A 24,406-nucleotide genomic window follows, 5' to 3' on the forward strand; every position below is an offset into this window, starting at 1 on the left:
GGCTGCACCATTTTCCAATGCCCTATTTTAACCTTGCAGCCTTCTGAGACAGACAGTGAAATCTCCTTCACACCATACCTAGAAGAATCCAATACCTAGGACTCTGCCATAGACACTTATGGAAATCATTTCCAAGAAGCAAGAGGTACATCTGATGAGCTCTGAAGTGCTTTTATCCTGTAGCTGTCTGCGATTTTTTTTAGTAATAGAGTTTTGAAATGCCAGTATTACCATTCTTTTTCAGTGCTGGGTGTGTTTCAAAGACACATTAATGATCTCAATGTTATAAAATGCTTTAGGACCTTTTTTTCACATGAAAGGCAATTTCTCTGGGTGTTTATATAAGTTTATAATTAGGTTAGTTAGGTTCTTTTATGTACACAGAGCCATGCCATCATCTTCCACCTCTTCTCTGACTTTTAGAGTTAAGATTTCATTTTCTCTTAATTGACCTTCATCTTAATTAGATTTCTGAAAGTCCAATCATGGAGTACATAGAAAATATTTATGCTTCCATTGTGTGAAACATCAAAGTGGTCTGCATTGCAGATGGTTCCCAAGATCAAAGCCAGCCGCCTGGGCCCTATTATTATTAGCGCAATTAGTCTGACATTGCTCCTTTTTGACTGTCCCCATAGTGTAACTTAGAGCAGCAGAAAATACTGATAATTTTCAAGAAAGGCTTTTATGAAGATGTGAGCTTTTCCTAGTGTTGAGTGAACCATGGAAGAATATAGGCAGAACCTTAAGATTCTGAAAATATACCTAATAACAAATCACACAGAGATTTATAATGAGCTTAAACATCCTGTATGTCCTAACCAGCAGCACCTGGCACATGCCTGACCTTATAAAAATTGCTAAGTGAATGTTTACTGAGTGAGTAGGTAAAAAAACTCATAGGTAAACTCTGCTTTTGTAACATTTCTCCAAACTTTGCGAATGATATCAGTCACATATTAGAAAATATATTTAGTATCAATTTCCTTTGTGATCACCTTTTTACCAACACTTCATAAGCTATGTTTATATTACATTAAAACAACTAGCCATTGTACCTGTTGGTCTGTTCATACAATTTGTCCTATTTAAATGTAGTTGTATTAAGTAGATGAAGACTCCCAAGATTAAATTACAGAATCAGGTCTGGCTAGCAGAACTTGTTCCTACTGTGAAAAATCCAGTGTTTACCTTCATCACTTGATCTGAGCCTACCTAGTATGAAAGTGTCCCATTATTTAAATGGATTCCTCTTCCTTTTCAAAACGCAGGGCTTGGAATTAGTTCAGGGGATCAGGACGGCTAAGATAAATAGTGGCTGAATAGATTATTGTAATGAAACAGACCCTGAGTACCACTGTAAAAAAAAATCCCAATGTTGACAATTTTCTTCTATGAGCATTTCATTGATTCATTTACTCAGTTGCCAACAGATATTTGTTGCAGGGCACTGAAATCCTAGAGCACTAAACAAGAGCTGTAGACACAACAGTTTGTCCTGTTTACCTCATAAGCTGGATTCTACCGTCTTTCCTTTTTGCTTCTCTTGGATAATCCTTCTCCACAGTTGGTTTATAGCATTACATATAGCCATTTGACATGCAAAATCTATTTTCTAAGTAGTAAGAGGTCCTGGAGTTTCAGAAGCTAAATTATTGACCTGAAATCTCTTCAACTAAATAAGCTTATTACTAGTACAATAGACAGGACTTCTGGCTTCTTGTATCTTACTTACAGTACAGCTGCTAATTTCTTCCAGACACCAGCCCTAGGGACAACTAGCCTTTCCTAACAAATTCTATGTGTAAGCCTTCAATTTCAGTTCTCACAGTGTATTAAAAGTACCTACTTATGGGTTTACCTCATCTTAGTGCCCAATGTCCTGAGGATAACATCTTGTGCATAGTAAATGTTCAATAAAAGCAGACTGTTAAGTTTATTTGGACTCTTCTTGTACTGAAATCTTTTCCTATTTCTGCAGAAATTCTTCTCCAAAGCTGCCCCTAGCTCTCAAACCTTCCTTCCATCCCATTAACCAGCTAATATTCCTACTTTCCACCTTCCCACAACTATGTCTCCAATCAGGTTCACACTATCATGCTATAACTTCTTTTTCCTCTACTTACTTCTCTTTGAACTCAGCTCTGCCTCCACACTGGTATCCAGAGCTACCCAACACAGATGCTGGGGGACATGGATGCTGGCATTTCTAAAGCGCACCCTTACGTTTGATAGCCATTTATTAGAGGGGCAGAGGTTACCTACCATAGAGCCCACAGTTGAGATTGCAGACATCCATTGTCTCCAGGTAATATATATGTATTTTAACTGAACTCTTCAGTGCTTTGATTCAAAATTCACCTAATGATGAGACTTTAGGAAAATAACTGCTCAACATGGAACCAGACTGGCTACTTTCTCTGGATATTCATAGCTACAGCTATTCATTTTCCATGCCAATGGAAATGCTTATTCTTATATTTGGGATAGTTTCAGTAAGCACATGTCCTAATGTTCATGACTCTATTATGGGACCTTCAGAGGAAATATTCAGTAAGAATCCAGAGTACTGCAATCTTCCACCATAATTTTGCAATGTGAACAGGAATCATAATTTTCTGAATTCCTTCAGTGTACCAAGACTGTTAGAAATTTTGTATGATTCACTGTAATCATCACATCAACAGTGGCTAACCAAGGAGGGAGGTATATTGGGCCTGACCTGCCCCAGCAAAGAGGAGTATTTACTTTATCACTGACATTGTTTAGTATGTTTGTTTAGTATTACTGGACCATGGTGATTTAACAACAACAAAAAAAGACAACTTTCGGTTAGTTCTATTATTGTTTCTAAATTCTTTGGAGACAGTACCTTTCTTATTGCCTACATTTTCTGCTCCTCCCCCCTTGGTCTACCATTGCACACCAACCCGGGAAGACAATCAGATTATCCCTCTGCAGAGAGGACAAAAACAGAGCTTAGAGAATATAAGCATTCTTGGCCACAAAATCAAAGAACTTGTGAATAGTAGATAGAGTTGGGATTCTAACCAAGATCTAACTCCAAAGCCCTCTTTCCTTCTAAACTACCATGTGAATAATAGTAATAAAAATAATAAATGTAGGACCCCTGGGTGGCTCAGTTGGTTAAACAACTGACTTCAGCTCAGGTCATGATCTCACAGATTGTGAGTTCAAGTCACGCAACCCCACTTTGGGTGAGCAGGAGCCCCACACTGAGTGAACACGAGCCCCACTTTGGGTGAGCCCCACTTCTCTCTCTCTCTCTCTCTCTCTCTCTCTGCCTTTCACTCACTTGCACCCTCTCTCTCTCAATAATAATAATAATAATAAATGTAATCACCTCAAGTATTAAGCATGCTCTCATATACATGATTTCATTTGATCTTTACGTCAAACCTGTGAGACAGATCACAGGGGCCATCATCTACATTCAGAGGTAAGGGGCTCCACGAGATCAACATGTCATCTCTAGGAGATGACAACCTAAGTGGCACAGGCAGAAATTGAGCCCACAACTCCTAATTTCTAATGCAGGTTTATACCTACTATTACTGCATGTTCTGCTATTTTTGGTACCCTTTAATATTAAGCAGATATAGAACATTTATTTTTTAAGCTACCATTATGCTCCCCTAAGTGGTATTTTTCCTTATTAGGAATTCATTTCTTTTTATTTATTTTTTTTAATCAGTGTTTTCTTTTTTTTAATGTTTATTTGTTTTTGAAAGAGCTAATGAGCACATGAGCGGGGAGGGGGCAGAGAAACAGGGGGACAGAAGATCCAAAGCAGGCTCTGCACTGACAGCAGAAAGCCTTATGCGGGGCTCAAACTCACAAACCATGAGATCATGACCTGAGACAAAGTCAGACACTTAACTGACTGAGCCACCCAGGTGCCCCAGGAATTCATTTCTTTTTAAAGGAACTCATTCAAATGGAAGCCCAGAAGGTCAAAGCATGAGCTTCAAAACATTGGTTCAAATCTAAACTCCATCAAATTCTGGCTATGTGAATTTGGACAAGTTATTAACCCTCTGTATATCTGTCTTCTCATTTATAAACTAGGGTTAATAATCCTTACCTCCGACAGCTACTATTTGGATAAAAAGAACATCTAAAGCCTAGAAAAGTGCTAACACATGGTAAATGCTCACAAATTGAGATCTTTACTAAGAATTTTGTTCTTTTTATATTATTATTCCAAAATTTAGGATAATTAAATAAATGATACTCTGTTTGCCAAGCCATTGTCATTGTCATCCTATTCATTCTAATCAAAAGACTCTTGTTATTAGTGATATAAGAAGAAGAAAGTCCTGGGGCACGTGGGTGGCTCAGTCAGTTAAGTGTCAACTCTTGGTGTCAACTCAGGTCATGATCTCATGGTTCATGAGTTCGAGCCCCATGTCTGGCTCTGTGCTGACAGCATAGAACCTGCCTAGGATTCTCTCTCTCCCTCTCTCCCTGCCCCTTTCACACTTGCACGTGTGCTCTCTCTTTCTCTCAAAATAAACATTAAAAAAAGAAAAAGAAAGTCCTTATTAATATATTCAGAACCCAGAATTTTTAAGTAATGAAAACTGGAAGAGTCCTTTGAAAATTGTAGGCTACTCTAAAATCACATAAAGGATTACAATGGACCTCTGTGCAGCATTTTTATTAAGCCACATTTAATTTTTATTATAATGATATTTTGAGCATGGACATCTATTATTTTAACTACACCAGGCATGCTGCAATGTGATTTATAATAATTTTTCTTAGTCTCACCTATACAGGATTCATTACAAATGAATTTGAAATGTTCATTCCAATAAGCCATGAGTGAACAGACCTGTACCATTGTGTCATCTGAGAAATATTAGGAACAATGAGTTCTTCATACATTTATCATTATCTGTGAAGTTTTCTTGGTAGGAGAAATTTCCTAGATTTTCAAGGAGAGAAGCGAGTGTTTGGCCTTTGTAATTGACCAATGTCATCCTATCCCAAAATTAGTGCACTTAAAAGTGTTCAACCCTAATTCGCTGCCACTTTTCCCATGCTGGCATCTCTGAGGGGCTAATAAATAACTTACTACTTAGTTATTCAGGTTCTGAACAAATTGAGAAATAAGTAAAGATGTATGGAAGACTCAATGGCCCCCATTGTGAGAGATCAAGATGGGAAGATGTAGTACTTAGTGTGGACAACTTATTTCCCCAGTCATGGCAGCAGCCCTGGAATGGTGCAGGCCTACTCACCTGAGAGTAGGAAGGATACAGTCCTGGTAAGACTTTCTTGTGGAGAAGCAGAGGGGAAGCCCTGTCCCCTGCCAGAAGCTTGGTTGCAAAGGAAGCAAGGAAAGAGAGGAGCTGAAGAAACCTCATTTATTCTTCCCAAATTTTTCACTCAAAATCATTTCTTCCTTCTGGGTCCCAGAGCAAGAAGTGAAATAAGCTCCCACCACACAGAAGGAAACATCCAGGGCAAGGAAGAACTCTCCCACAAAACTGTACAGCTGGGACCTGCATCCCTGGTCCCATGGTGGAAGGTCTGGAAGCCATTTATCATGGCATTATTACATTGAGGTGCCACAGCTATGAGTGCCAGAGGTGGAGGAGATGGACAGCGTGTAATTGGGCCCAGATTATGCTGGTTTAGCAAAAAGGTAGACATCATCAAGGGTTTGTCACTCATAGCAATGTGGCTCCAGAAACTCACAAACACTGGTTCAAACTCATTTTACAAACTGAGAAATTAAAGCAGTAGAATTACAAGCAAGATTATCTCTCTGGCCAGCATGCTGCAAACTGTGGAGGGAGTCACTGGCAGCTTAACAACCTGCTTCTGTGAAGAGGTGAGGATGGGAAACTAGCATTCATTCGTGGCCATCTATGTCTCTTCTGACATATCCTTTCTCAGAAGATGGCATCACTTAGATGCCCAAGCCAGAAACTTGGGTGTTACCTTTGACACTCCTCCTTTACATAGGTTCTTTTTTGAGAGGGGAAGGAGGGCCAGAGGAAGAGAATTTTAAACAGGCTGTACATGGGGTGCCTGGGTGGCTCAGTCGGATAAGCGTCCGACTTCTGCTCAGGTCCTGATCTCACAGTTTGTGGGTTCGAGCCACGCCATCGGGCTCTGTGCTGATGGCTCAGAGCCTGAAGCCTGCTTCGGCTTCTGTGTCTCCTTCTCTCTCTGCCCCTCCGCCAACTTGTGCTGTGTCTCTCTCTGTCTCTCAAAAATAAATAAATGTAAAAAAAAAAATTTTTTTAAACAGGCTGTACGTTCAGCACAGAGCCTGACGTAGGGCGTGATCTCACAACCATGAGATCATGACCTGAGCCGAAATCAAGAGTCAGACACTTAACTGACTGAGCCACCCAGGCACCCCTATTCTTGTCAGTTCTGAGGCTCCATACCTTTCCATCGCAAATCTGCCCATTCTCGTCCAGCCCCTTTATCACAAACCTAGCGCAGGCTATCTTGGCTTCCTTCAGTAATCTTGAAGTGGACCTCCCTGCCTCTGGTTCCAGCATTATATAGATGAGGAAATTGAAGAAATGTAACTCTAGATAAAGTACTATCTTCTATAAGGAGGAAGGACAGTGAGGGATAGAACCTGGATTTGGGCTCACATCTATCAAACTCTAAATCTAAACTCTTAACCTCTATTCTATGCCCCATCTCTATACAAATACCTCCCCCACCAATACAACTACCACCAATTATTCCATTGTCTTTTTTAAATGTTTATTTATTTATTTTTGAGAGAGAGAGAGAGAGAGAGAGCGCGCGCGCGCGCCAGTGGGGGAGGGTCAGAGAGAGAGAGGGAGACACAGAATCCAAAGCAGGCTGCAAGCTGTCAGCACAGAGCCCAACGTGGGGTTCAAACCCACAGACCACGAGATCATGACCTGAGCTAAAGTCAGATGCTTAACCCACTGAGCCACCCAGGCGCCCCTCCATTTTCTTTTGAACTAATGGACTCTAATGATCTATATAACCAAACATAGAATGAAAGAATTGTAAGTGGAATCTTGGGGATCCTTTTAAGCTAACTCCTTCTTTTAAAAGATGAGAAAGAAAAAGCTCAAACTGGTGCAGACACTTGTCCCGGCCACAGTTCTATTCAAGAGAAGAGTCAAAATCAGACCTCAGGTTTCCTGTTTCTGACTGTTCGTCCTGACTCCTAACCCATGGAACAGATAAATGAGTTACAATTTTGAAAGTTAGTAATTTAAGGGCTAAATGAGTTATGGGTAGGAAAATAGACTTAGGTCGTAATGATACCAACTGCCCATTTGGAAAGGATAGGCAGTTTTCACTAGAATTGGGGTTTTTGTTTTGTTTTGTTTTTGTTTTTAAGCTGGAAGGGATACTATAGGTCATTAAAGTGTGGTTCCCTCATTTTATAGGTAATAAAACCAAGGCTCAGTAAGATACATTGTGTGATGGGAGGGCCACACAACCAAACTGAAATTAAATTCCAGGACCCCTAGTTTCCAATCCAAGGTTCTTTTCTGCTCATCAGACTGCTTTTTTGTGCCAAACAAAGTTGAGCAGGTAAGTCTAAAACAGAACAGCCACTACCACCCACTCTGACACACCTGTCTGCACATGGGCTGGAGGTGCTTGTCTAACCATGCTTTAACTCCTCCTCTCTCTGGCAGTGATTTAAAAATGTCCAAGCTGATGTAAAAATGAACTGGGAGAGAAAACTGCACACTAACCTGATGCTTTTGTGCATCCTTTTTAACTAAGAAGAGCAGTGTCTTCCATAGACGGGAAACTTGGAAAATAATTTTGAATATGAAGACAAAATTCAGAAATGAGTGAGCTGAACCAAGTGCTAAAGAGCAGAAATTTAAATGAATTTTGTGTTACTAGAGTTTTCTTTGCTAATTTCCCTAAGTAAGCTTTTTCCTCTACAAAGTCTAAACAGATTGTTCGGCTCTATTTTTGACTTGTGTGCACAGCCAGCCTACCATTTTCTGGCAGATGACCTTTGGACCGAAAACTACTTTTCTCCTTGAAGGTCCATAACCCGCACAAATATAACGTCATCAAGCCCGGAGCTTGAGCCTACCATCCCAGCTCGGTCACACATCCCTGTAAACACTCATTCCGCCCTCTGAAGGACTGTTTGAAAGAATCGTGGCAAATTAGGATATCAGATGTGCTTCTGAGTTTATTTCAAGCCTGCTACACGTTTTGCAGACCCAGTTCGAAGCAGCACATATCAAGTGTACAACTGCCAGAGAGCACAGAAAACGGACACGCGTCAGGGTAGACCTCAAACTGCACACTCACACACAAAAGCACAATTTACTTGGGTCATGGCGATAAGGGAACTCTTAGGAGAAAAAAAGGTAATCATCTAACACAATTTTGTTCATTCGTGTGTTTGTTTTTCTGAATTCCTGCAACGATTATCAGGCTAAGCTTGGGTTGGGAGAATTTTAGCCCCCTATTACTTTCATCAAACTTCTTACCACCATCTCAAACTGTGACAATAATGACAATAATAATGATGATGAACAAGAAAAACGCTCAGATTATATGTTTGAAATCCCAAGACCTTTAGTATCACCACTTAACTTATGAAAAGAAAAAAAATGATGTAAGTATTATAATCCATGGTTGAAATAATTGTTGGTCTATTGAAGGAGGGAGACAGAAATCCTATTCCATTGCCATAAAACCCCGTGAAGCATCCCATTTAGGAAAAGCAAGCCCACAGTTTCATTAATCATCTCTCATGTCATTTAGTTTTCTAGTGATCAGTCCCATTCATTCAGGTGATCACAAAATTCTTGTAAATGAGGATTTTAAGACTTCCTTTCGTGCAGCTCTCCAAACAGATTGTCCTTTCTGATTCCTTCTTGCATGGAAATTCCACAGCACCCTCTGACTTTCATGTAAACTGTGCCCCCGTCTTTTCTCCAGATCCTCCCACTATCACAGAATCCAAGAGCAATGAAGCCACCACAGGACGGAAAGCTTCACTCAAATGCGAGGCCTCAGCAGTGCCTGCGCCTGACTTTGAGTGGTACCGGGATGACACCAGGTATGTGCCAAACGTGCCATGCCCCCGTTGTTCCACTAGGTGGTCCTAGGGACAGAACCTAGCCCCGCTGTAATTATGTGAGTCTATACTATTAGACTCTTCATTTTCTAAATCTCTTTATCAAGTGCTTAGAGGCCTGTAGTTCTTAACCTGAAGCCCCAGAGCATTCAAGTTACATGCAAAGAGTGAAGTAGCTGGCTTAATGGGTATTAAGCCACCTGTATGTCTTTCTGTATGTCTCCACCTGTATGTCTTTCTTGCCTGGAGCAGAAGCCAAAGCTCAATGAAACTCATCCATTCTTAAGTCTTCTCTGTCGATAGACATCGGTTCTGATAATATGGAGTTGCACGATTAAAATGAGAAATTGAGCAGGGAACAAGCTGTTACTACATTTCTCTCCATGTCCTCCAATATCATGATGAAAAAGGGATTGCTACACCAAGTCTTCATCAGTGTTTCTTTTTACTCTTCTGTTTTTGAACTCTTAGGATAAACAGTGCTAATGGCCTTGAGATTAAGAGCACGGAGGGCCAGTCCTCCCTGACGGTGACCAACGTCACTGAGGAGCACTATGGCAACTATACCTGCGTGGCTGCCAACAATCTGGGGGTCACCAATGCCAGCCTAGTCCTTTTCAGTAAGTATGCCAAAGTAGGGCCTGACTCGGGAGAATTCAGTCAAGTGAGTGCTCCCGTGGAAAGCTTGAAAAGCATTCCTTTACCTCACCTTCAACCTTACCTATTAAAGGTAAACATACACAAAAATAAGAATCCAGTCACTGAAGCAAAAACACAGGACTTCAATCCCTATGCATAGGGCAAGATTTACAAATCAAATAATGTTTCTATTTCCTGGCTTCCTTTTGATAACTGCCTTGTGTTTTTTGTTGTTGTTGCCAGTTTTTGGGGTTTTTTTGTTTATTTTGTTTTTTGTTTGTTTTTTTGTTTTGTTTTTGCCTGGTTGATTTAACTGTGAGAATACTCAGAGAACAGAAATCTCTTTGGTGATGATCTTTTAAGGAACAGAGGTGATGTAAGATCCTGGAAAATAGATGACAGTTAAAAAATGGCACTGGTGAGAGTGATTGAAGAAGATATAGTCAGTGAGGATGGATAAGGTGCTGGGGGAAGGGAGAGGCTGGGAAAAGGAAGCGTATTTTTAACAACACAAGAGAAAGGTGGAATGAATGATTAAAACATCATATAAAATCTGAAAGAGGAAAAATGGTTGCAGAAAGGTTTCCATATGACAGCAGGGAACATTACTTGTCTCACATATTTTTGGAAGAGATAAAATGGTGGGCGAGAGGAGCATCCACAGAGCAGAGAAGATCCTCAGGCCGACTGAGGAGGACTCAGTTGTTTCAGCTTACTGGTGTTACTAGGAGAGCGCACCTTGGACCCTTGCCCTTTAGCAGCTGTTAACCTTCAGGTATCTGACCCCCTGCCTGATGGCTACAAGCATAGACACAAATGCCCCTGAGAAACGGATGGGTGAAATTAGGAGAAGACGATACATTTGGATCAGAGAAATGTTTATAAGGATAAGTAAAACAAACACAAGAGTTAGTTAGCACATGCTGGACCAGAAAGTTTATTTGGACTAAAAGACAAAGTCCAAAAACTTTACTAGTATGATTTTGGAATAACAATCCACTAGGAATTTTTCCTCTGCACAGATTCAGTTGGAAAATCTAGAAATATTATGACTAAGAGAGATGTCTCTATCTTTCTTTATCTTAGATGAGCCTTCAAGGAAAAAAAATATATATATATTATATGTATAATATATATATAATATATATATGAGAAAAATCAATTTAAGTGAGAGTTCTCTTAAGATGCAGTATTAAAGCTATTTTCTAACTGCTCAAGACCCAACTCTTTAAAAAAAAAAACACACACCACAAACTATGCTAAATTTGGCCTTCAATTTCTCACCCATAACTGCCATTGACTTCAGTCTAAAACAGTTTGATGGGATACAGCTATACAAGTGCTTAAGTTTAAAATTCATATGAATTTTAATATGAAGTTTAAAATTCATATTGCTGTTTACTTGTCTCCAAGGACCAAACATCAGTGTTCTTTACTTCAGCTAGAGGCACCAATATCTCAAAACACTTGAGAAGATAATTATTAAGAAATGTAGTTACCTGTTTCACTCTTGACATCAGGGATTCTGTAAGTGGGGGTGGTGGTGCAAACAGCCTCAACCCTGAATTTGGGATTCTGACATATCTAAGGTAACCTGGTTAAGTAGAACAACATACACTTAATAAGTTTTATAGGGGTTCGAAAAGAGAAAGTGGGACAACTGGATTAGTTAGAGAAAGTAAGCAACTATAATTTGCATTAAAGCATCTTCTCGTTGTATCCCATCCAGAGGAAGAAATGTGCTAATGATATATTTCAAATGATAAATAAAATGACACCTACTGACTGAGAGAGAGGAGGGTAAAGAGGATGGAAGGGTGGAATACTCCAGGAGGCATGGACTAGGTCAGAGATAATGGAGATACTGCTTGTCTGCTGGTGCCCGTGGTAACCTCAAGGCCTTTCATACCCTTGCCCTATGCATCAAAGTCCATTTAAAGGACTCAACCCAGTAAAATTAAGAAATGCCAAGACAAGAATCTTAGAGAATTTCTGTTTGTAAGCTGGAATCGCCTAATTATGCATGTGTATCATAATCATATTGTCCCGATGACTTCACAGAAGCCACTTTCAATTACACGTTTGAGAAGTGCACAGCACAGTGATTAACGGGGCTCTACTTCCCCGCGGGCCCACACTGCCCTCCACAGAACACCACCCCCCCCCCCCCAGGCACTAGCTCTGCGTTTAGCAGCATGTGCATCAGCGTGGAGTTCAGAGCTGATCTCCCACCTAATGGGGAAGTTAGGAGGCATAACGCTAAAAATTAGTGAACCTACTGCCTGCTTTCTTAGACCCAAGGCCTAAATGTGGATGGACATTTGGGGTTTGTTTTAATGTTCATTTTATTTTTGGGAGAGAGAGAGAGAGAGAGAAAGCTCAAGCAGGGGAGAGGAAGAGAGAGAGGGAGACACGGAATTCGAAGCAGGCTCCAGGCTCAGCGCTGTCAGCACAGACACAGAGCCCTGTGGGCGGTTCGAACTCAGGAGCCATGAGCCAGGAGGTCATGATCTGAGCGGAAGTCGAATGCTTAACCGGCTGAGCCACCCAGGCGCCCCTAAAGGGGAAGCTGTGCTTCTTACATAGGGGAAGGGCACTTCTGCCTCGGCCACCCCTCCATGACCATTTAGCTTTGGGAGGCGCATTGCTACATCCTTCATTCCTTGGGAATACAGCTGTACCGCAGCCTATTTCACACAGGCAAGAGAGAGGGAGGAGGTGGGGAAAGGGGAAAAAAAAGAAAGTACCTATGTGAACAGATTGCTCATTACTTAGACTCAAAGTAGATGGGTTTAATGGGTAGAAGGAAGACGCCGCTGGCAGCGGCACTTTTGCACAGAACGGGGTCAGGAGGGGAGCGAGGCCTGGGAGGGGAGGAGGGGAGCAAGGCTTGGGGGGGGGGGGGCGGCTGCCACAACCCTGACAGAGAGCACTGTGTGGGCAGCGGGGTGCTGTGCTGACCAGCCAGTCCAGAGCAGACCAGGCAGGTGGTGAGCTACTGCCCGCCAGAAAGAGGCAGCACGTAGAGCCGGAGCCCCTGAAGAGTTCGCGATGATCTGTCTTCATTGGTGCGTCAGCACATTTTCAGTGTCCACCACAGTGACGCGTGCTGACTCTTTGCGCAGTGTCAATTTGCGGTCACTGATCCATCTTGTCCTCCACCACATGCGTACATATACTTCTCCACTCTATTCAAATATTGATCTCCAAGGGGGTCAAAATAATTGAAGGAAAGTGCAAGAATACATTGTATTCCTAGTAATTTTTTCCTAAGCTAGTGGAAGCATTCTTTTCTCATTTGTTCTGTTCTCCACACATTCTAGCATTGTTTGTCAAGGATCTGTACCACCTCAGTCTATATTATATCCAAGCTTAGATGTTTTTCTTCATCCTGGGCAAAGCGTTACATTGTATATTTTTTTCTGAACACATTCATCCCATGGGACAGTGTGTACAGGCAAAGATTCAGCCCCTTAGTCCTCCTCAGCTATGGGGACATGCAGCGCCTAGAGGAAGACTTTGGCTTCTATTGATGCCAAGAGAAGGTCCATTGTCAGCATATGTAACATAGCAGATTCTGTGTTTCCACACCGATGACTACAATGCACCCACAAGGGAAACCTATCTTGTTTCGTGTTTACGTTGAGTTACTTTTAAAGCAATGGATGGGGAGGGAGGATGGGGTGGTGATTTTAATGTCATCACTTCTGATGAAGTGAATGTTTACAAGGTACTCTGAACATGTGCTAAACCCTTAACATACATAATCTCATTTAACTCTCAAATCCAGGCTCTAGATCAATATGTTACCTAGATTGGTGTATGTGGAGAAAATGTTAGGAGATGTATCTTTTGTAGTCTGGAAGTGAGGAGCCATCTAATTTCTTTCTCCTTTTTTCACTTAATGAGGTCTCTCCATGACTAGATATTGTCATATCCCTTGCCACCTCACTGTTTCTGCCACCTCTCATTTCCATTTCCATTGACCCCCATGGAATGGGTCCACTGGAGTAGTTAGATCATTGGTTAATCTTTGGCACAGTGAGATTCCTAACTCATATTCCAGCCTCGTGGTCACCTTTTGACCCTAGGAATATTCCCACATGTTAAAGAATACTCCTACTGATCAATTACCTTCTATTTTAGAGAAATGTATCGATTGGTAAAGTATTGAAGCTATTAAGTACAAAAAAAATTAAAAATGCAAAGAAATCTACATTGAGCCATACCACATCAGTGTGTAGGAGGTTTTCAAATTCTCTTTTTATTTTAAAAGATAATTAACTTGTAAACCTATACTTGATTAAATCTCAAGTATTACCTAAGCAACCCAGCACTGGAGAGAGCCCTTAAAATGAGCGCCTCCCCCGCTTGTTTAGAAACCATTTTAAGTTGTTATCTTGGGGGCCTGGAGTTTAAATATATACCACTTGATGAAGTTAGTTAAGACTTGGCAAAGCCTCTTAACCAGCTACTTCTAGATGCCACATAATAAAACAGTGTGAGCAGCCATTTGAGCACTACCCTCATGTAGTTTGAAACACCGGCTACAAACTTTAAAAGGGCTCTCTGTGGCTACTATAGGAAATAGATGGGCACTGGGACTAGATTTAGTTTCAAGAATAGGCATGGAATATGCTGACTTCCAGAAAGTTTACCGAACATCTGCAATACCCATTGGAAAAGAAAAGAAAATCATATCTGTGTTAACAAATTACCTCTCTATATACACCTTACAATCAGCTCTAGCCTTTGCCATTTAAGTGCTTTTATATCAGAGGTTTTCCTTGTGAAGTGTAATGCCCCCATTTAACAGTTTCTCATTGGTGTCCCAACAGAATCAACCAATAACACACACGTACATACACACACATATGCACACACACGTACATTTGGCAGATAAGAAACCAAAGATCAGAGTCAAGGGACTTACTAAGAGCCACAGCCTCTAGTTCTGGGGTCAGCCTTAGGGCTCTGTTCCTCAAACCTTCCAAAATAGCTGCTTAGCGATGCTGACCTCCCCCAAATATTAGCAACCAAAAGACAAAGCACATAGCACCAAAGTTTCTGTCCTCCCCTACTTTTGATTATCAAAAGTCAAAGAATTTCTTCTTCATTTTAAGTGATGTCGCTTCACTTTACACTCGACCAAGAGCCTACAAACCATGGCAAAATTATAAAATGCAGCAGAGTGATGGGGGAGGAATAAGGATAAAAAGCTGGGACTGGGAAGCGTCTAAAGAATAAGTCAGTAGGGTGGAATTCAAGAATGAGAGTAACTAATGGGGCGTGATAGGGATAAGATGATGATAACAGGGTGGAGCTAAGATGATAATAGCAAGCTGGGAACCAAGGAGGGTGGGTGAGATGATTTTAGCAATACAAATGGTCTTGTGGAAAGGAGGGCAGAGTGCATTTACCCAGCTGTGAACAGTGTGATGAGAAAATATTAAGCTGAGTCATTTAAACAGTCTGAATAATAATAGTGATAATAAAAAATAAAGTACAGTGGATAGAGTATAGTATGGGACAGTAGTCTCCAACTGCTACATAAATGCTGAAAGCAGTTTAGCTATTTAATTTCAAAGCTGAAAACTTAATACCAAATAACCAGTGGAGGTTTAAACCATTTTTCTACTTGACACTTGTGTAACTAAGACACAGTTGTTTGCCGCGCTACTATTGACCTGTTCTATCTTAATGCACTTAGCAAACTTTGGCGTTTAACTTACAACTTTCAGGCAAGCTAGAGAAAGGCTCACTCTACAAGGAGTCAGGGTTTCCTTGGCATCCAGATGTATTGAGTGTCCAAATTCCAGGCAAAATCTACTCTTTCTAGACATGTGGTACAAGATGGCAGGCAGGTCAAATTTGAATATGCACATATGCTTTTCTCTTTATGGTTTTGGTTTTTGTTTACTTCAATTTATCATTAGTCTTTAACCAAATGGCTGGGAGGAATGTAAAGTGTGTGCTAATTATGTTGCATTATAGGGTTTAGGGGCAGTAGTAATGCATCCTAGTCCTAATACACCATTCTACCTTTCTGAAAGAGCCTCAGAGGAGGATTTAGAGTTAAACCTGGGGTTTTGATAAGATAAATACAGGATGCCTAAAGCCTGAGCTCTGTCAGCACATTCAACTTATGATCAGCAGCTTGGGGATGGGACTGTGAGGGACACATAAGCTCAAACCTATGTGTCCAAAAGAACACTTTTCTTACTCCACGGGATGTATCATCAAGTAAATTTGGTTGATCAAATTTCAGGTGAGATTGTATTATTACAAGAGAGTGGTATTAAAGAAAAGACAGAATGAAATAATACCATGTCAATTTACTTATTTCCTTGGCATTACTCTCGCACTGGTATTAGAAGTGTGGAAATAAAAACCTGAGGGAAAAGTTGAATTAGTATTTCCCAAATAAATTTTCCACATACTTGGCTAAAGCTGATATGAGCTGTAGGGCTTAGGGAGAGGAAAGGAGTCCTTAGCTATCACGGGTCCATCTGTCCTGAGTTAAAGAGACCAGAACCAGGACGCGAAGATGCATGACTGACTGTGATCACTGCTAATTTAAATACCTTCAACCCAGCCCTCCAGAAAAATTGTAATTTTGGTAGTGAGGTTTTTTTCAGTGTAGGGTAGGATCCTGTTTGTAGGGTTACCACAATAAGATGTCGTTTCCTACTCTAATTTTTTTAAAGCTTTGGATTTAAAATTTTACCAATAACTTTCTGATAATTTAGTGTTGGCAGGAAGAACAGACAAATGCTTTATAGGAGATACTATCCTATAGGCATGGAAATTTATCTGCTCTATAATTATGTGAGTAGCTAAGCATGAGTAAGATATAAATATACAGATAGATCTATATAAACTCTCCATGATGCTTACTATTTTTTCCCCTTTAGAGCGTGTTTCACCCACAATCCCCCATCCCATTCAAGGTCAGTATGATTTTTATGACTGTAGTTCTGTTGCTGGGTCATTCTCCATCATCCATAATGTGCAAAACACACAAAGGGGGATACATATTCACAACATTCACATACAATAGAAACCTTTTTTTTTTCTTTAAACCTTCAAAATAAAGTTGATCAATTGTCCCCACACCAGTTGATAGAGATGTAACAGATTCTTTATCTGACTTAAGTAGGTGAGTAGCTGGGGAGATGCTAAGCTCAGAAAGCAATTCTCTCTTCAATTAATATGTTACAGGTAACTATGAACTCACATATTTGGAACACAGCCAGTTAAGTTCTGTAGCTCATAAAAATATGAATCCTCTAACTGACCACCCACACATTTGGAGGCTTATACAATCCGAATCTCAAGTCATTGGTATTACTTAAAAAATGAATTTATCTACTACTGCCAAAATTTGAACTCAACCAGATTACAAGGACATTAACTTTTCTTAAAATTGTGGCCAGTGCGGGGGCTTTTCCTTTTAAACATAACTATTTTAGAAAGCACAAATGAAAAAATAAGGTAGTCATTCTGTATTCCTTTTCATAAAACTTTCTCCACACCCAAATTAAATTTTGCCTCCTACATCACATTTAGATGCAAGTTGCAGCCCCAGCCTTCTAGCTTAAGGCTATTTAAAGGCAAATTGGCAAATAAAATTAAAACAATACAAAAAAATCTGAAATGAAACCAACCTACCATTGAAATTAAATTCCAGAAAAGTGATTTGCAAATAACACTCAAAGACCTGAGAAAAAATGGAAAGTAGGCCATGCGGGGCCTCGTGTGGAAAAAATAAATCCAATTAAACAAGATTATTGTATACACTATAAAAGAAATGTGCTCAGAATTAAAGGTAGAAAGCTGCTGTTTTATAAGTTTGAAGACAGATCATGTTTCATTAACACTCATCCAAACTAAAAATTAGGCCAAAATTGGGTGAGGATATTCAGAGTGTCAATAATGTTATGTTTTGCATATGTATGTATTCACATATATGCAAACTTATTTTAATTATATTTGCAATGAGAATTGCAGGGTTTCAAGGATCAACTAGACAGCTTAATAAAAAAGTTGCTCTTAAATTTTAAGAAGGGTCCAAACTATTTATAGAACTCTGTTGAATAAAATCCTTCCTTAAAACATTAATGAAATCTGTTTCTTATCCCAACTACTAAAAATAAGACTTAAAATGTGCCTGTTTTTTAGACTTGACATGAAACTTAGTGTTCATGGAAAATATCCCATTTTGAATTCCTGACATGACACAATTATTTTAAGACATTTCTCTTCGAGTGTTGCTGCAGAGATTGACGCCATTTTATCATGTTGACATCTTGCAAATATCTTGATGTGACAAACACATACATACACATTTGTCCCAATGGATGATATCTTCAAAGAGGTCATGCTACATCCAAGACGAGCTTTGTAAACTGTCACTAAGCCTCTAGGTATCCTCTCTGGGAGCGGTTCTGCAGCCACAGACTCAAATATTTTATCTGATCATGCTTTATGATGTATATAACATGGAACAAAATGAAAGTCAGACACAATTCACAAAAGACAGCTGTTGGATATTGAAAAACAGTTTGGGCCAGGAATGAAGCAAGTTGAACTTGATATTTTCCCACAAACTGAATTGTTGATTGGAGAATGACCCTAGTTTGATTTTACGTTGTAGATAGACAATAGATAGCTTCTTTAGATCCAATAGTTCTAGAGAATATAGTTTATTTTACTACTAATACTTTGGGCTTCTGCTGGTAGAAATTGAAAAGCTGTTCATCGAGACTTGGGATAGCTGATGTGTGAGGTGGGTATGGAAAGATAATGCCCTTTAAGTTCCCTGTCTCTTACAAGGGCTTTAACTTGTAGAAATCAGCCCCTTTTCTCCTCTTCTGCCCAGGCAAGATGGCAACCCATGTGAAATGCAGTATCCCATGGGAAAAAATGTTAATGTATAGGATCCTTAACTCTTTTTTATAGTGCCGCTTAAGTACCAAAATATCTATGAAAAGCCTGCCTACCTCAGGTTGGTCATATCTATAACACAAAATACCTTTGTTTAATTAAATACTGTATATTGTCATCATCTAGGTACAATCCTACATTTCAGCCCTAAAGTGTTAATGTATCTATTAGCAGTTGGTTGATACAAATGGCCAGAAGGATATGAAACCAATCAGTTTCCTTCAGGGGTTTTGAAAATATGAGAAAGTTCCAAAGGTCCTTTTTTGTCCGCCCATCACAAAAAAAGAGAACTTTCTCTCCTATTTTCCGATAACAGAAATACATGTTTAATTTTAGCTGCTTCGTTGTTAATGTCTTTCATTGGAGGGTCTCCCCCACCCCCACTCTACATGGCTCATCAAGCTGACGGGGGGATAAACATCAGAGTCGCAGCAGGAATGCAGTCCTAAACCCCTTCAAGCTGTGATTAAACAAAAACAAGGCTCAATAAATCAAATGTATTTCTCTTGGGTTTCCTTCATCATATTGCTTGATTTTCTGCAGTGATAATAATAATACTGGAATTACACCGAAGGATAATTTGTATTGTCTGTGGCCAATCAGGAATTTTCAAATGTCCTTTCCTATTCTGCCACAAACAAAACAGAACAAAAAAATCAGTGTGCTTCCCTGCTTCTTAATTTAAAAGATATATATAAATAAATAAGTGTTCCATCCTTGATCTGTTTCTGATAGGTGTTTTTTCCCATTAATTTTAATTTAGGTTTATTTATTCTGAAATGAGTCCTGAATTGCATATATTTGCATAACTACCCCTGACTATATCACTGCAGAAAATCCACTGAATTGTAAAATGAGGGAAGAGTCGGCTCTAAATGTCTGAGGGAACTTTTCTCACTTTGTTAGGCTCAGATCATTTCCTGAGGATTCTGAATACTGGGAAATGATAATACTGCTCGTCTCCTCCCCATAAGCTTTCTGGTGCATAACCTCTCAAGATGGAAGCTCACCTAGAGATGCCCTCACACTTAGAAGGACTGCAGGTTCAAAATAAAGTGACAAAACCAGCTTCCGAAAGTTAAAATGAAGTACAAGAAGAAAAAGGACAAGGACAAACTACCATTGTTTTACTTTTATCACCCTCAAGTGAGGAATCCCCTTGAGTGTGGGACTCCCTGGGCTCAATCAGCCCCTCCTTCTTCCATCACTGGTACTTTAAAAAAAAAAAATTAATAACCCTGGAATGTGTCTCACTTGCTTGCCTCCCATCTGATTATTTATCCCAAGTGAACAGCCTTTCCATTCACTAACCCCGTGTGGCTAGTGGGTTTGGGAAATGTCAAGATTATCTTCCAGGTTCAGGCTTTGCACTGGGTTTGTTCACAGCTGCTTGCCATTCAGTTCCTGTTTTTCCATTGATAAAACACATTGCACATGGCTGGGTTTGCATGATTAATACAGCTGTCTAAAGCTTTCTCAGAAAACAAAACAAAACCCCCCAAAATTAAAGTTTAAAAAAAAATTAAAATCCAACCCACAAACAAACCAGGCTTGCAGAAATCTGAAGTCCACCTGGCATGTTTTCTCCCGAAGGGCAACTGGTGTTGTTCTGGGCAGGCCTGGCATCAGAACAGCCAGATTCCATCTCCAGTAGGAGGAGGCGATATACCTGCCCTCACCTGGCACTCCCAGAAATGGGTTCTCAAGATCAGATGCCACTGGGATGGAAGGAAAACTGGGAGAAAAATCCTAAAACCACACCATGCTATAAAGATAACTGGACAATCCCTATAGCTTTATGTATCTTCTGTGGGATATTATCCCAGGTATCAATGAGAAATGTCTCTTTTTAGCTCTTCATTATAATAGCAGTTTCATCTCTAGTAATAATAATAATAACAACAACTAACATAGAAAGTGGGCTTCTCATGTACCGATAGAGTTCTGAGGGCTGTGGCATGTATTAACTCAATTAATCCCCACAATCCTAAGAAACTAACATGCACCATCTCCCGGAATTTTTAACCATCAAACTACACCCAAATTCCAGGCTATGCCTCACAGCATCCAGGCACATATATAAATCTATAGTACATTATAAATAACCATTATGTATGCATTTGTGTTCATTAGGTATGCATCTGTCTAATGAATTTTAAACACTCATCTAGTTTATTTTATGTATTATAATGGTTATAATACATAATACTGTTACCTTAATATCCATACACTTTTACAAAGTCTATTTCCAGATATACTCAACACAGAGATGTATGCCCAACTCACACAGAGATTTATATGAAAGCATTCATCTTTAAAAAACATGAGCAGAGCTATCTGGCATCAGCACATCTAATTTCACACACTTATTCAGGCTGATTTACATACACACCTCTATTAATCATGGATAATTACTAGCATTGTTCTCTTTAATTCAGTTTTTCCAACTGTGAAATGGGAAAGAAATTATATCTTTCATGCCTACAAGCTCAGAGTGGTTTTTTAAATAATAAATAAAGGAGAGCTTCAAGTTCCCAGAAAGAAGGCATATTGAATTTAAAATAATCATACTCAGATGCACATACTTCTTATAATTTCTAGAAGTACTGATATTTAAAGACATACTTGTATCAGATTGCCTGGATATTAGCTAGCTACAAGTTCATTGTGGCTTCATTACAGTTTGACATATTACAAATTCTAGAGATTTCTGAAATGCCCACTGCTAACAAGTTTAAATATGGAAGTAACCCAAGGCCAAATAGCAAACATTTATTATTTTTCACCAATATCATAGTACACTTAGAGAAGCTTCACACTGCACGGTTCTCTATTGTCTGACACACATGTGTGCACACGCACGCACACACACACACACACTCTTAAACTTTCAGTGAGCGCCCATCATGCATGTTACCACCTGTCAGACTGATCCAAAGTCATCACTCTAAAGAACCTATCCTTTTTTCTGGTCAAAAATGTCAAGCATGTCCCAAGGAGGGTTTTAATTTTTAAATACATCTCATACATCTCTGCTTTCCCATTAGCTGGTGGGGAAAAGGCCTTGCTGTTACTGACAGTACTTGGTAAGGGGTAACACAAGTTTACAGCAAAATCATGGGTCCTGACTAATACACACAAAGATAATTAAGAACTGACACTAATACCTGATGACCATGTCTGATTCCCTTACTGGAAGCAACAGGCTGATTTTCTTCAGTGGCTGGGAACCAAGTGGGATAGCTGTGTTGAAACCTCACCTAGAAATCAGTACTTCTCTTGCCAACCCAGTGATTCAGACCCAGCTGTACCAGGCGCTTCTCTTTGTTGAATCCATTTCGGTGCCTTATTCTTCTCAGCTCTGCGTTCTTGCTTCTGTTCTGTTCCCTAAACAATACTGGTTCTCTCCCTGTTAAAATTTGCCAGCGAGAATAAACCTGAAATTTATTCACACTATTATTTAAATGTCCAACGGTGGCTTGGAAGTGTTACCTGTCTCAGAATTTACATTTAGCTTCAAGCTAAATGGCTAAAAATCCTACGGCGTCAGTTTAAAGGTAGGAGAAATTTTAGTGCTGGGACTCTTTTCTAATGCTTTTTCCTACTTCCCTAGTCTGTTTCTGCCTACACCAGTCAGTCTTGCCTGGTGATCTTCCTGTACTTAGGCTTTGCTGTGCTATGTAGATTTCTAGAGCCAGCAGGGATTTGACGATGAAAAATTTTTTTTGAAAATCCCAGCTCCCACTAAATTTTAATTTGATGGAAATATTTCTCTTCTATGAGCTTTATGGGGAAAAAAATCTTTCAAAGTAACAATTACATTTGGGGATTAAGTTTAAGTAATTGACAGTCTTGTCTTTTTAATTAAAAGGAATAAAGCTCCCTGAGAAGAGCTCAGTGAGATTTGCAGCGGAAAATCTTGGCATGATGCCCCAAAGGGTGAGAAGACCAGGATCTGGAATGGACAGAAAATGCTGATGCAGGTCTCCCTGGTCTTTAGAGTGCATCCCCAACAGAGCATGCCCTGGCGTCTGCATCAGCGTGCCATTTAGCAGGAGGGTAGCGTTGTGTTGTGAGGAGCATTTCTGGGTGTAGCCAGGAAGAAGGTTCTTGCCCTGGGAGCTCTGCTGTAGGTTCAGAGACATTATATGGAGCAAGAGTCCTTGAAGGAAGAAGTGGCACTGCTTAAAAAGAAAGAATACATGCTCCTTCTGGAGTTCAATCATCAGTAGAGTCTCAGCTCCTGACAAGTGTCCTATGATAGACCCCCAAAGTATAAACGTGAATTTTTGTCTGGTCCTTGGCTCTTTCATTCTTCTTTACCTGAAATTTGTATTCCTGCTATCTGTATTTCATGGTTTTCTTTCTCTCTGTATTTTATACCATAGTCACCTCACTTTACATATATACTTTTTCTTTGACATCCTTCAAATAAAACCAAAGAAAATGTTTTGATAGTATTAGCATTCACTTGTAAACACTGGTTAGCAGCCATGCAAGCAAAGCCATTATCTCATCTATCTGGAAGACACATCTACTTCTGAAGAGGCAAGATACAAATTAACCTTAGTAACAACTTCCTGTATATAGTCACTCTGTCCTCACAGTGGTCTTTCATCATCACAAGTCATTTTTAGGTATTAAATTAAACAAGCGCCTCAGTCAGGGGGAAAAAATCAGCTTAAGTGGTCCCACCTTATATCTCCCCTTGTATACTGCTGTGAGGAAACACACCTGCCAAGTAAGAACACAGCATGACATAATGAGTTTGGAATTCCAATTTAAGGTGTTCCTATGTACCCAGATGTATGATGGGAGTAGGCAGACCACTCACTAGGACTCCGCCGAGAATTGTCAGCTTATATCCACCACAAATCAGTGGGGGGGAGAGACTTTACAAGTCATTTATCATGCTTCCTAATTGGACCCTGGGGAGCCCAGCACCACCATAGTTTATGGCACTGTTTTGCTTATTACCATGCTGATTGTAAAAGAAAATGCTTCCCACATCTCTGTAACACATATGTATGTTTTAACACCTAGGCATTACCACTAACAGAGTATCTTTACTATATATCACAGCTGTCAGTCCATTCTATTTTCTCTGCCCTACACTTGTAACAATGGTTCTAAATTAACCACTCACCTTCCAAACTTTGCAGTTCCAGTGGGACTTTTTTAACTGCCTAAGAGACATTGTTTGGGGCAAGAGTAGCATCCTGTGGTTTAAAAAAAAAATGAAATAGCTGTGTCCTGGTTAACTGTCCATCCTGTGTACCATTCAGTCCTCTTTCGGCCACACAGCACCAGGCCCTCCCAGCCATGTTCTCTGTCAGAAAGTTGCTTGGCCATTCTAAAGTTTGTTTCTTGATTATGTGTGTGGAGTTTGTATGACTTGGAAGCAAGGGTTGTTTGGAGCACAGAAACAACTATAAAAATAAAGAGAACAAAAGAAAGAAAAAGAGAGAAAGAAAAATCAAGCAGTAGCTTGCAGTTCTCTTTGTTGAACTGCAAGTTAGAAAGTAACTTGGGAGATGTGTTCTGTTTTCCTCGCCGGAGCTCCAGAACACAGGTAAGTTCATCGTTGAAAGGTGCTCAGTGTTGCAGTGCTAAAAAAACAAAAAAAAAAAACAGAACAATCTCACTCATTGGAGGTTGGTCTTCCCTTAGAGTATCAACCCTCCCATCCTAAGTCATTCAATTAATAGTGTGACTTGTTGTTCTCCA

The 24,406-nt window shown here is 39.9% G+C and overlaps 1 protein-coding gene across 2 annotated transcripts in view; it reads left to right on the top strand.

The window, feature by feature from the left end:
• Window positions 1-24,406, top strand: part of LSAMP (limbic system associated membrane protein) — a 646,514-nt gene that overhangs the window by 605,918 nt on the left and 16,190 nt on the right. Inside the window, exons 5-7 of one of the 2 annotated variants that reach the window (XM_047100231.1) lie at window positions 8,956-9,076; window positions 9,566-9,714; window positions 16,648-16,683. In XM_047100231.1, the coding sequence (XP_046956187.1) occupies window positions 8,956-9,076; window positions 9,566-9,714; window positions 16,648-16,683 (306 nt within the window). The remainder of the gene's footprint in view (window positions 1-8,955; window positions 9,077-9,565; window positions 9,715-16,647; window positions 16,684-24,406) is intronic. The other variant, XM_047100232.1, reaches the window with a different exon arrangement.

The sequence above is a fragment of the Lynx rufus genome, unplaced genomic scaffold (assembly GCF_022079265.1).
Source record: "Lynx rufus isolate CCGP_SWC_20201006 ecotype Redwood Valley unplaced genomic scaffold, mLynRuf1.p SCAF_5, whole genome shotgun sequence".
In the NCBI taxonomy this organism is placed as follows: Eukaryota; Metazoa; Chordata; class Mammalia; order Carnivora; family Felidae; genus Lynx; species Lynx rufus.